At 47.1% G+C, this 14,069-nt stretch overlaps 1 protein-coding gene across 3 annotated transcripts in view; it reads left to right on the top strand.

Moving 5' to 3' along the window:
* Positions 1-14,069, top strand: part of RPS6KA1 (ribosomal protein S6 kinase A1) — a 356,285-nt gene that overhangs the window by 309,567 nt on the left and 32,649 nt on the right. For all 3 annotated transcript variants that reach the window (XM_069756752.1, XM_069756750.1, XM_069756751.1), the window contains one exon: positions 6,482-6,599. In XM_069756752.1, coding sequence (XP_069612853.1) covers positions 6,482-6,599 — 118 coding nt within the window. The remainder of the gene's footprint in view (positions 1-6,481; positions 6,600-14,069) is intronic.

Genomic DNA, 14,069 nt, shown 5'->3' with positions numbered 1-14,069 from the left:
GTACTACTTCTGACGTTAGGAAAACTGTTCTATCCAGACATCCTCTATTTTTAATGTCCTCATCCAATACAAATTTTTGTAGATGCCTAGTATGGAACTGCGCCCACTGGACCGCAGGAATGCACGATGTTAGAGAACCTAGTAGTGACATGACATTCCTTAATCACATACTACGCTTTCTGATCGCTAAGGACACTTTATCGAATATGGAAGTTTTCTTATCCTCAGGAAGCTTGCAAATCTGGTCAACTGAATCTAGAAGGAGCCCAAGGAATTTCTGACACGTTACTGGCTGGAGTCTAGATTTTTCCCAATTAACCAGCCAGCCCAGGTTTTGTAAGGATGACACTACCTCCTGAAACCTCTGCTCACACTGTAGGGAGTTCTTACCTACAATCAATAGGTCATCCAAATACGGAATGACCAAGGTATCTTTTACCCGTAAAAAGGACATTACTTCCGCTAGCAATTTAGTAAAAACCCTTGGGGCCATAGATAAACCGAAGGGCATTGCCCGGTATTGTAGATGACGAATTTGCCCTTCTATACAAACTGCTACCCGAAGAAATTGCTGATGTAAATGGTGTATAGGAATATGGTAATAAGCATCTTTAAGATCCAATACTACCATGTAACAGTTTGGAAATAGATTTTTTATGGCCGAACGTATGGATTCCATTTTAAATGTTTTGGGTCTTATGAAGGAGTTCAGTTTCCTCAAGTTAATTATAGTTCTGAAAGAGCCATCAGGCTTACTAATCAGAAATAAGGGAGAGTAAAATCCCCTCCCTATCTGGGAAGATGGAACCTCTACCAGGACTTGTTTGAGTATGAGGGATTTAACTTCGGTTTCAAGTGCCTCTTGTTGAGGCCTGGATCTTAGGGTGGTAAGGAGGAAGGAGTCCGGAGGCCTTTTAATAAAGTCTAATGTGAGGCCTGAAGATATTAAATCAATGGCCCATGGATTAACCGTTATGTCTTTCCACTGCTTACTAAATTGTTTTAGTCTTCCTCCCACCGGTGAAATATAATCAGCGGAATTTATCTGCTGGCTTGAAGGGGCGCTTATTGAACAAATTTCCTCTTTGTTTGAAATCTTTGTTATTCCATCTGTCCTTGAAGCCTCCCTTCCTTCCGAATGGTGGCTTCTTGAACGCCCTTCTGTAAGAAGGAATAAAGGGATTAGGGAACCCCTTCTTCCTTTCACCTGCCTTAGTGAGAATTTCGTCTAAGACCGTTCCAAAGAGGTACTCACCCTGGCAGGGTATAGTACACAATTTAGCCCTGGACTGGGCATCCCCTTTCCAATTCTTTAACCATAAAGCGCGTCGTGCCGTATTAGTGAGGCTGGCTGTTCTGGCTGCTAGGCGGAGAGAGTCTATAGAGGCATCAGAAATGAAGGCTGCCGCCCCTTTAATCAAAGGAATAGAGGCACGTAGTTTCTCCCTAGATACACCACTCTTAATATTTTGGTCCAACTGCTCCAGCCAGACCAGCATAGATCTACTAGTGGACGTGGCTGAGATCGCCGGTTTAAATGCCGTGACACAAGCTTCCCATGACCTTTTAAGCAGAGCGTCTGATTTTCTATCCATGGGGTCAGGCAAGGAGCCCGCATCCTCTACGGGTAAGGAGGATCGGCGAGAAGTTGATGCCACAGCCGCATCCACTTTAGGAATTTTAGACCAAACTGCCAAGTCCTCATCATCAAAGGGGTACCGCCTCTTACATGATACCGGTACAAAGCCCTTCTGTCCTTTAGCCCATTCTTTTTTAACAAGGTCTTTAATGGCCTGATTCACAGGGAATACTTGGCCCTTTCGCTGCGATAAACCTGCGAACATGATGTCCTGTGGTGTCTGGGGATCTTTAGACTCTGACACCCCCATTGTTCCTCTTACAGCTTTAACCAAATTATTTACATTGTCTGTAGGAAAACAGACATAATCTTCCTCCTCCGAGGAATCCAATCTCTGAGAGATGTCTGAGTCCACCTCTCCACTTTCTGCTGATGTGTCGGCTATAGGTGAAAGAGTCCTTCTACTTCTCCTTTCCATATTAACCGCCGGACTACCCCTCAAGGACTGAAGCTCTTCCCGGATCATGAGACGTATGTCATTCATCCTGACCGAACTCTCCTGCTGTAAAGTGTTATCAATGTAATGTTGACATAGCTCCTTAATATATGAGTCAGGTAGGGGCTCATTACATATCTTACACTGCTTATGTTTAGATTTTGACGTCCGCTTAGCCTACAAAAAAGACACAAGCAGAGGAGACTACTGTAAGAGATATGAAGCTATATATACACTTATCCGGGAAAAAAAAAAAATATACCGGCTGCAGAGTTGTCTGGTCGGCCTGGGGTTTGGAACGGGACGATTTTTTCCCTGATTTATCCGTGGAATCACTCATTTTTGAGTGTCCGCTGATTTTCTTATTAGCATCACCACTAGGCAGGATTACAACCTCCAGTGGGCGCTCAATATCTTCCTGAGACGACATGGTGCGCACAGTGCCATGTGTCTCCAGCCTTATATAGAGCCGTTCTTACAAGGGATACACGCCCCCATCTTTCCTCCCCCCTTTTTTTTTTTTTTTTTTTTACCTGACCAACTTTATTAGCCCTCTCCACCGCTGTCCAAGGCGTCCACGCCAGCACGCTCAGCTGACCCCGCATACCCGGAAGTTCCTCTTTACATCCGGGTACGCCGACCATACAGCGCCTGCATGTGCGCTCGCGCGTCTTCCTTCTATGCTGCAGAGGAAGAGAAGCTCCTGCTACCGCGGCCGTTCATGCCCCACTGTGGCCGGAGGGTAAGCGCTTTCCATAGCGACACTTGCTTGATGTGCTGACGGAATTCTTTAGGCGGTGGAGCAAAAACCAACGGTCTCCCAACAGGGAGACTGTTGTGATCCCGGCATGCTGCTGATGTATCCAGATGAGGGGGGAACCAACAGGAACACCCGTCTCTGACGCTCGCTCTGGGGCCCCTGTCGCTCAACAGAGACGTACAGGCTGTGTTCCAGGCGAGCTTTTCCTCTTCTTAGCTGCAGAGATTCTCTCTGAGGGTTTCCTCCTTGGGAACAGGAAACCAACTGAGGAGCGAGGGGGGGCCGCCCCTTTTATCTCTCTGTAGGTTTCCTGTTCCTAGGGGCGGATCCCCTCTCTCTAGTGGGTGCTGTCGTGGCGAATAGAAAAAAGTACTTTTTTTCACACAAATTTATTTGACCCTAAATTATTTCATTTTCACATGTGCAACAGGATAAAATGTATCCTAAAATTTGTTGGGCAATTTCTCCTGAGTACACTGATACCTCACATGTGGGGGTAAACCACTGTTTGGGCATACGGCAAGGCTCGGAAGGGAAGGAGCGCCATTTGACTTTTTGAATGAAAAATTAGCTCCAATCGTTAGAGGACACCATGTCGCGTTTGGAGAGCCCCTGTGTGCCTAAACATTTTGTAAACCCCATTTTGTAAACTAGACCTCCCAAGGAACTAATCTAGATGTGCGGTGAGCACTTTGAACCCCCAAGTGCTTCACAGAAGTTTATAACGCAGAGCCGTGAAAATAAAAAATCATTTTTTTTCCCCACAAAAATAATTTTTTAGCCCCCATTTTTTTTATTTCCCAAGGGTAACAGTAGAAATTAGACCCCCAAAGTTGTTGTGTAATTTTTCCTGAGTACAATTATGCCACATATGTTTTGGTAAACCACTTTGGGCGCACGTCGGGGCTTAGAAGGGAGGGAGCACCATTTTGACTTTTTGAACCCAAGATTGGCTGGAATCAATGGTGGCTCCTTGTCGTGTTTGGAGACCCCCTGATGTGCCTAAACAGTGGAAACCCCTCAATTCTAACTCCAACACACCCCTACTCCCAACTCTAACCATAACCCTAATCACAACCCTAACACCCCTAACCACAACCCTAACCCCAACACACCCCTAACCCTAATCCCAACCATAACCCTAACCACAAGCCTAACACTAATCCCATCACAACCCTATCTCTAATTTCAACCCTAACCCTAAAGGCCCCGTCACACATAGCGACGCTGCAGCGATACCGACAACGATCCGGATCGCTGCAGCGTCGCTGTTTGATCGCTGGAGAGCTGTCACACAGACAGCTCTCCAGCGACCAACGATCCCGAGGTCCCCGGTAACCAGGGTAAACATCGGGTAACTAAGCGCAGGGCCGCGCTTAGTAACCCGATGTTTACCCTGGTTACCATCGTTAAAGTAAAAAAAAACAAACACTACATACTTACCTACTGCTGTCTGTCCCCGGCGCTCTGCTTCTCTGGTCTGGCTGTGAGCACAGCGGCCGGAAAGCAGAGCGGTGACGTCACCGCTCTGCTTTCCGGCTGCCCGGCGCTCACAGCCAGTACAGGAGGAGTGCAGAGCACAGCGCTGGAGGACAGACGGCTGTAGGTAAGTATGTAGTGTTTGTTTTTTTTACTTTTAGGATGGTAACCAGGGTAAACATCGGGTTACTAAGCGCGGCCCTGCGCTTAGTTACCCGATGTTTACCCTGGTTACCAGTGAAGACATCGCTGAATCGGTGTCACACACGCCGATGTAGCGATGTCTGCGGGGAGTCCAGCGACCAAATAAAGTTCTGGACTTTCTTCCCCGACCAGCGACAGCACAGCAGGGGCCTGATCGCTGCTGCCTGTCACACTGGACGATATCGCTAGCGAGGACGCTGCAACGTCACGGATCGCTAGCGATATCGTCTAGTGTGACGGTACCTTTAGGCTCTGTGCCCACGTTGCGGATTTGTGTGCGGATTTTTCCACACAGTTTTTGAAAAATCCGCAGGTAAAAACGCACTGCATTTTACCTGCGGATTTACCGCAGATTTCCAGTGTTTTTTGTGCGGATTTCACCTGTGGATTCCTATTGAGGAACAGGTGTAAAACGCTGCAGAATCCGCACAAAGAATTGACCCTGCTGTGGAAAATACAACGCAGTGTTTCGGCGCGGTATTTTCCGCACCATGGGCGCAGCAGATTTGGTTTTCCATAGGTTTACATGGTACTGTAAAAGTGATGGAGAACTGCTACGAATCTGCAGCAGCCAATCCACTGCGTATCTGCAGCCAAATCCGCACCGTGTGCACCTAGCCTAATTCTAAGCCTAACCCTAATTGCAAGCCTAACCCTAACCCTAACCCTAGTGGAAAAATAATAATACATTTTCGGTATTTCATTATTTTCCCTACCTATGGGGGTGATAAGGGCGGGGGGGTTTATTTACTTTTTTTTTTCATTTTGATCACTGTGATAGAACCTATCACAGTGATCAAAATGTACCTGGGATGAATCTGCCGGCCAATTCGGCGGGCGCACTGTGTATGCGCCCGTCGTTTTGGAAGATGGCAGCTCCCATGGAGAAGACGGACGGACTCCGGGAGGGACAACGGGACTCGGTAGGTATGGGGGTGAGATCGGACCGCGGGGGGAGCAGAGGGGAGGACTGAGGGGAGAGGAGAGCAGCGGAGGACAGGACAGAGGGGATGAAAGACTGACGGTGGTGACAGATCGCTGCCGGCAGTCGGGGGCAGATCGCAGTCTCCAGCCATGGCCGATGATATTGCAGCATCGGCCACGGCTGGATTGTAATATTTCATCAAGTTTCGTTGGTGAAATATTACGATTGCTCTGATTGAAAGTGAAAGTCACTTTCAACAGCCAATCAGAGCGATCGTAGCCACGCGGGGGCAAAGCCAACCCCCCGGGCTCAAGTACAACTCCTCCTGTTCCTGCAGGTCGGGCGAAATTTCAGTTAACCCTTTCACCTGACCTGCAGGAGTGTGATCATTCTGTGACACAGTATATGCGTCACAGGTCGGATTGGCACAGACTTTCATGACGCATACGCTGTCACAGGTCGGGAAGGGGTTAAAGAAGATGTCTTGGCATTTTTTGCCTAATTATGTATGTACTGTACATTTTTTCATTACTTACTCATTGCCTTAGGTCCCGGTTTCCAGCTCTGCTTCGGTCCCCTTCTGGCCCTCATGATTATGGCGATGTTGCTTTCCTAGTGTTTGTTTGTTATAGGGCTACACTGAGAAAGCAATTCCCGGTCCACACGTAAAACGACTCAGATTTCAGGTGGCATGGGCCAAAAGAGGACTGCTGTAGCGCAGGACATCGGGGAAGACTATGACCAGAGGGTATACATTAGAAAATTGCAGAAGAAAATAGCAGAGACATCTTCTAAAAGAGTAACAGTCGTATTAATTTTTATTTAGTTAGGTGAGTATAGGCTTTCATGTATAGGCCCCAAACATTTAGATCAATAAGAGGTTGTTCTAGTAGTGGAAAAACCATTTCATGAAGTTTACTAGGAGGGTATAGGTCCTACATAAGTAAGTTTAGAGAAAGCCCTGTTTGTATCAAATTGTCCTGAAAATTCTGTCTGTACTGTAGTGAGATTTTTAGATAATTTATTTTATGCTGACAGATACACTCCATTTGCTAATGGCCCAGAAGACACACCAGAGGAAATATTGGCACGCATTGGCAGTGGAAAGTTTACGTTGAGAGGGGGAAACTGGAACACTGTATCAGCATCTGCAAAGGTATTTAGCCCACTAAAATGCGTGGGGGATATATGTGGCTTGAAGGGAATCTGACAGCAGAACCTACCCCTAGAGGTTATTTGGAGCATTCCTAACACCTTATTTTAATGATTCCCTGTATTGCAGTACGGAGGCTCGGTGATTAGTACTGTAGCCTTGCGGCTTTGGGTCCTGGGTTAAAATGCCACCAAGGACAGTATCCGAAAGGAGTTTGTATGTTCTCCCCTTGTTTGCGTGGGTTTCTTCCGGGTTCTCTGGTTTCCTCTCACACTACAAATACATATTGTTAGGGAATTTAGATTGTGAGCCCTAGTGGGGACAGTGCACAAAATGTCTGTAAAGTGCAGTGGAATTAATGGTGCTATATACATTCATGGCCGGAAGTGTTGGCACCCTTGAAATTGTTCCAGAAAATGAAGTATTTCTCTCAGAAAATTATTGCAATTACACGTTTTGTTATACACACGTTTACTTACTTTTTGTGATTGGAGCAACACAGAATAACAGAGGGGGAAAAAAAGGCAAATTGTACATAATTTCACACACAACCCTAAAAATGGGCCAGACAAAATTGTTGGTACTTTTAACTTAATATTTGCACACCCTTTGGAATAAATAACGCTAATCATTCGCTTCCTGTAACCATCAACAAGCTTTACACCTCTCAAATGGAATTTTGAACCAATCTTCTTTTGCAAACTGCTCCAGGTCTTTCATATTTGAAGGGTGCCTTCTCCCAACAATAATTTTAAGATCTCTCCACACTTTTTCAATCGGATTTAGATCCAGATTCATTGCTGGCCACTTCAGAACTCTCCAGCTCTTTGTTTCCATTCATTAGTGGGTGCTTCTTGAAGTACGTTTTGGGTCATTGTCCTGCTGGAAAACCCATGACCTAGGACGTAAACCCAGCTTTCCAACACTGGGCACTACATTGCGACCCAAAATCCTTTGGTAATTTTCAGATTTCATGATGCCTTGCACACAATTCCAGAGGTAATGAAATAACCCCAAAACCTTTTTTAACCTCCACCATATTTGACTGCAGTGCGCAGGCGCCGGGAAAGGCACTACACATTCGGGGCATAGAAAACCAAAAAGGCAGATTTTTTTGAGCCGCACTCAATTAAGACAGGGCGAGTGGGCTCTAAATCAGTCTGTTTAATTCAGTCGCCTTGACTGCACCACGAGAGAGGAGATCCGCCATTTGGGACAGGAAACCTACAGACATAAAAGGGCAGCACCTCTCTACCGCATCAGTTGGTTTCCTGTCCCTGACAGGGCAACCCCTTCAGACGTACCTTGTGAAAAGTTGAAGAAAGAAGATAACCCAGTCCTGGCAGGCCAGTCCAGGTAGCGGAGGTCCCCTTCCTCGGCCTGTCCGGTGTGCTGGAAGTGCCACACGGCAGGGGTACTGCTTGTGTAGGCGACAGCAGAGGTAAGCGGCCTTCAAGGGAAGTGCTGACTTCGAGGTGGCCCATCGCCGCAGGTGCTTGTAAGTATAAGCTGCGGGGGGGAAATCTCCTGAGGCTGTGCCGGGCTGGCGGGGGCACTCCAAGGCAGGTCGAAGTTCCCGACAGCAGGGTCAACAGTGTGCGTCAGTCACAGTGGCGGTGGGGTCCAGTATGTCCGCTGGCATGTCAGTTCACGGCCGGAAGGGGCGGTCCCTGATGACGTGGCCGGTGGCGCAGTCTGGTATCGCGGCCAGGCATGCGCGGTCCGAGCCGTGAGTGGTGGTGACGTCTCCCCGTGCGGCCCTGAAGCACACGATCTGGGCAGCGCAGATGCCGTGACAGTGGATGGCTGGGGCTTACGTCTGTACCAATAGAAGGCCCATGTTTTGGCTGTGGGCGCGGACTCGGGAGGGGGAGCGACCTCCAGCATGCATCATAGTGCCGGGCAGGCCACCTGGATTACCTGCTGTCCCTGTCCAGGGGGGTACCTTGGCTTGTGTTCGGGTAGTAAAGAGGGCTGTAATGGTTGCCAGGTGATTCTAGACCCATTTTTCAATATGGAGCCACCGGAGCAGGAAGCACAGCAGCACTCGCCAGAGCAGCAGCATCAGCTCTGAGTAGCCTCACGTCAAAATCTCTCAGCGACGATCGAGTGGCAGTAGTCGCGCTGGTGGAGCTAAAATCAGTCAAAAGTCCAGACCGAACAAGTTCTCAGGCCGTAAAGTTGCATCACTGGCTGAAAAGGACTCCCCACAAATTACGGTACTACTTACTACACGTCACAAGTAAGTGATCTACGTGAAAGTTCACTTGGTGATGTACTGTTTCTCCTTATGACGGGAGAAAATGTTCCACTAAAGCTAAGCACAGAGTGTGCCAAGTGCATAGTGCCACTCCCGGATGGCCATGAAAGGAGGCTGTGCAGACCTTGCATACAGCATTTAGTAGTGGAGGAGTCCCCAAACCTTACTTCCAGCCTGAGGAACGTGGTCAGACAGGAGATCAGGGGTTCAGTTAAATCCCTATCCCAGAAAACAGGGCTTAAGGGGAAAGAGCCCAGGGTCCCCAGTTTCAATTTCTGAGTCGGACTCAGGTGAACTAAGTTCAGACTCATCCCCCCCCCCCCTCATCCTCTTCATTTTAAGATGCCGAATCAAGTCGTTCCTGTTTCCCACTGGATATAATAAATCGACTTGTCAAAGTGGTAAACCGTACCATGGGGATTGAGGAACCCTGGTCAGAATGGTCCATACAGGATGTGATATTTAAAGAGCTAGATCGGAAAACTCAAAGATCCTTGCCTTTGATCGATAAAATAAGCTCTCTGATTACACGTGAGTGGGAAAAGCACGAGAGGAAGGTTTTTCTTCCACCAGCATTTAAGAGCAGGTACCCATTCGATGAAGAAGCATTATCCTCGTGGGATAAAGCCCCGAAACTGGATGCGGCAGTTGTCAAGGTGTGTAAAAGAACCTCCCTTCCATTTGGGTACTTAGGGAGTTTAAAAAGACCCATTAGACAGGAAGGCCGATGTGTTTCTAAAGGGTACTTGGGAAACGTCAGCGGGATCCCTCAGGCCAGCAATTGCAGCCACTTGCACTGCACTGTCACTAATGGTATGTCTAGACCGCCTGGAGGAGCAGCTTAAAGACAGTCCGTAGGGATGAGATCCTATCCTCCCTTCCTATAATCCAGGAAGCAGCGGCCTTTCTTTCAGATGCATCGGCGGACTCTGTAAAGTTAGCAGCCAGGTCTTCGGCCTTTTTCAACGCAGCCCGTACAGCCTTATGGCTGAAATGTTGGCCGGGAGACATGCAGGCCAGATCAAAATTATGTGGTATTCCATGTATTCGACGAACTGTTGGAAAAAGCGGGCCATAGTAAAAAAAAAAAAAAACTATTCCCTTACCTGGGAAGACCCTCATACAGGCGGGATTCTAATAGAGAGTGGTTTAACTGTAGAAGGTCAACCAGGGAGAGGACCAAATATGACAGTAACAGGGAGAAAGGTAGAGGGTATAATGTTCAATTCCTCTCGTGACCACAGAAAACCACATTGATTGCCGGACCAGGTGGGAGGCAGGCTTTCAGCCTTCTACTCTGCTTGGTTAACAATTTCAAACAGCCCATGGATTCTCAGCATTATCAAAACGGGGCTAAAATTCGAGTTTCAGAGGACACCTCAGGACAAATTTCTCCTAACTCTCATCAGTTTTTCTTCTACAGAATAATTGGTGCTGGAATCTGAAGTCCGGAAACTTCAACAGAAGGGGGTCCTGGTAAAGGTTTCTGGAGTACAAAGAGGTAAGGGGTTCTACTACCCCCTCTTTCTGGTCAAGAAGCCAGACGGCTCCTTTCGTACCATCATCAACTTGAAGGGCCTAAATAAATTCCTACTGGTCCATTCTTTCAAAATGAAGTCTGTGAAAACAGCAATAAAATTACTGTTTAACAATTGTTTCATGGTAGTCTTAGATCTTAAAGATGCCTATTATCATGTTCTGATACACACAGACCACCAACAGTTTCTAAGAGTAGCAGTTTCCCTGGATGGAACAGTAGAATGCTTCCAATTCCAAGCGCTCCCCTTTGGGGTTGCTGTCGCCCCCCGCGTTTTCACTAAAATAATGGTAGAAGTCAGGGCACATCTGCATAAGCAGAACGTATTAATAATTCCCTACCTGGATGACCTATTAATTGTGGAGTATTCAGAATCCCACTGCACGGCCCAATTTGGGAAATCAACATCGGCCTTCCAGAAATTGGGGTGGATTATTAATTTTTAAAAATCTAGATTACAACCCTTAGAGGTGCAAGACTTCCTGGGTCTCGTCCTAGACTCCAGAACGCAGGAATGTCGCGTACCAGAGTCAAAGGTGGATAGTATTCGACGACAGACACTCGGGGTGATTAATAATTCGTCAGTCACTGTAAGAGGAGCAATGTCACTGTTAGGCTCACTCACATCATGTATTCCGGCAGTTCTCTGGGCCCAATACCACACCAGGACACTGCAGTGGGATGTACTGTACAATGCCCGTCATCTAGAGGGCCACCTTGAAGGTAGATTTGCCTTGTCCACTGATTCTATACAGTCCTCACGTTGGTGGTTACACATACCAAAGCTACGTAGAGGTGTTCCCTGGATAAATCATATATCTCGAATAGTAACTACGGATCCTAGCCCCAGGGGCTTGGGGAGTAGGTGGGTCCAGGGGTTATGGACTCAATCTGAACAAAAACTTATCATCCAACCTAAAAGGAAAAGAATTGTTAGCGGTAGAACGGGCTCTAAGTAGTTTCCTTATATCCCTACAGGGCCGGCACATCAAGCTATTTTCAGACAACCAGGTAACTATAGCCTACATTAACCATCAAGGGGGGACTCGGTCGAGGTTCATCTACTGTCACAGCTCTTCATATAAAAGGAAAACACTATCATGGCCGACTACCTAAGCAGCAACAAACTCAAACAAGGAGATTGGGTGCTAAATCAAACCATCCTCAATCAGATCGTGCAATTGTGGGGGTTCCCAGATATAGACCTTTTTGCCAACAAAAAGCTGGACCGATTGTGCGCCTTAAATCCCAGGAAGAATCCATATGCAGTGGACACTCTCCTAATCTCATGGCACTTCGATCTCGCTTATGCCTTTCCCCACTAAACCTAATCCCGATAGTTCTGAAGAAGATACAGGAGGACAGAGCCCAGGTAATCCTGGTAGCCCCATTCTGGCCCAGGAGACCATGGTTTCCTTGGCTGAGGAAGATGTCAGTTTCCCAGCCTTGGATTCTTCCGGAACTTCCACATCTCCTCTCCCATGGCCAGATTCTCTATCCACGCGGGTCCAATTTACATCTGGCAGCGTGGAATTTGAAAGGGCACTACTAAGGGGGAAGGGGTTTTCCCGGGAACTTGTTGTTAATACCTTGCAAAAAAGCAGAAAGGTTTCTACAACAAATAATTGTCAGAATTTGGAAGAAATTTTTGGCAGTTTCAGGAGCGGAGATTTGCCAAGTGGTCTGTATTAACCAAGTTTTGGAATTTCTGCAGAGAGGATTAGAAATGGGTCTAACCACAAGCACTCTCAGGGTTCAAGTGTCAGCTCTAGGAGCACTGTACAATAGTAATTTAGCCAGCAATTACTGGGTAGCTAGGTTCATCAAGGCAGCAGCTAGATCCAGACCCTTTGTTAAAAAAAAATTAGTTCCATGGGATCTAAACCTTGTACTTTCATTAATGGAAGCTCCGTTTGAGCCTATTGACTCTGCCCCGATAAGAATGTTGTCCTTCAAACTGCCTTTTTAGTCTCGCTCACATCTGCTAGGAGGGTTAGTGACCCACAAACTCTCTAGACATTCCCCCCTCTCCCCGTATATCCAGTTTAGAGATGATAGAGTGATTCTAAAGCCTGATCCTCTTTACCTCTCTTTACCTTCCAAAAGTAGCTTCAAAATTTCATTGATTACAAGAGATAAGGTACCGTCACATTAAGCGACGCTGCAGCGATCTAGACAACGATCCCGATCGCTGCAGCATCGCTGTGTGGTCGCTGGAGAGCTGTCACACAGATAGCTCTCCAGCGACCAACGATGCCGGTCCCCTGGTAACCAGGGTAAACATCGGGTTACTAAGCGCAGGGCCACGCTTAGTAACCCGATGTTTACCCTGGTTTCCAGCGTAAATGTAAAAAAAAAAAAAAAACACTACATACTTACATTCCGGTGTCTGTCGTCCGGCGCTGTGCTTTCCTGCACTGTCAGCGCCGGCCAGCCGTAAAGCAGAACAGCCAGTGCAGGAAAGCACAGCCAGGTAGCCAGTGTAAACATCGGGTTACTAAGCGCGGCCCTGCGCTTAGTAGCCCGATGTTTACCCTGGTTACCAGTGAAGACATCGCTGAATTGGCGTCACACACGCCGATTCAGCGATGTCTGCGGGAGGTCCAGACGAAATAAAGTGCTGGACTTTCTGCTCCGGCCAACGATGGCACAGCAGGATCCAGATCGCTGCTGCCTGTCAAACTGAACGATATCACTAGCCAGGACGCTGCAACGTCACGGATCGCTAGCGATATCGTTCAGTGTGACGGTACCTATAGTCCTCCCCTCTTTGTGCCCTAATCCCACTAATCAAATGGAACCTAAACTCCATTCTTTAGATGTAGGAAGATGTCTTAGGTATATTTCAACAACAAACTCTTGGAAAAAAGGTAATTTCTTATTTACGGTATATCCTTTCAGGAGGTTAGGAAAGGACTTGGAGTGTCCAAAAACACCTTAGCCAGATGGATCAGGGAGGCGATTTCTTTAGCTTATACATCAGGTGGCGTGGAAATCCCGGAAGGTATAAAAGCTCACTCCACTCGAGTCATAGCAACATCCTGGGCAGAGAGGTTGAAGGTATTGATTGAGAACATATGTAAGGCGGCCACATGGTCCTCTCCCTCTACTTTCCTTAAAAACATTATAGACTCAATCTGGGTGGCTCCTCCAATCTCACGTTTTGAAAAAGGGTGCTTGATGCAGTGGTCCCTCCCTAAACCCTTTCGCTTCTCTGTAAATCTCTTGTGGTGCTGTCATGGCGACTGAATAAATATGAAAGTTACTTATCGGTACCGGTGTTTTTCACGAGCCCATGACACCACCCTTATATTCCCTCCCTTTCTCGTATGTATTAACACCTTTTTTCCCTTTGGATCTTTAAGTTTAGTCACATGGGTCAAATATACTGTGTTTAAATTTAATAATGTACTACTAACCAGGGAGGTCCTCATGCTCTGTAATCCAACTGATGCGGGAGAGAGGTGCCACCCTTTTTTGTCTGTAGGTTTCCTGTCTCCGAAGGGCGGATCCCCTCGTGGTGCTAGTATAAGAAAAATCAGCCGCACTCAAATGGTTGAAAGTTCAGCAAACTGTGTAGTTTCTTTATTAACACAAACAATAAACATCACCAAGTGCTTTTTTAGGAGGTAAATGGGTGGCGGACAATTCAATTCGGGTAACGTTTCGACCCCAG

The sequence above is a fragment of the Ranitomeya imitator genome, chromosome 3 (assembly GCF_032444005.1).
Source record: "Ranitomeya imitator isolate aRanImi1 chromosome 3, aRanImi1.pri, whole genome shotgun sequence".
Taxonomy (NCBI): domain Eukaryota; kingdom Metazoa; phylum Chordata; class Amphibia; order Anura; family Dendrobatidae; genus Ranitomeya; species Ranitomeya imitator.
This window is presented reverse-complemented; position numbering and strand designations above follow the sequence as displayed.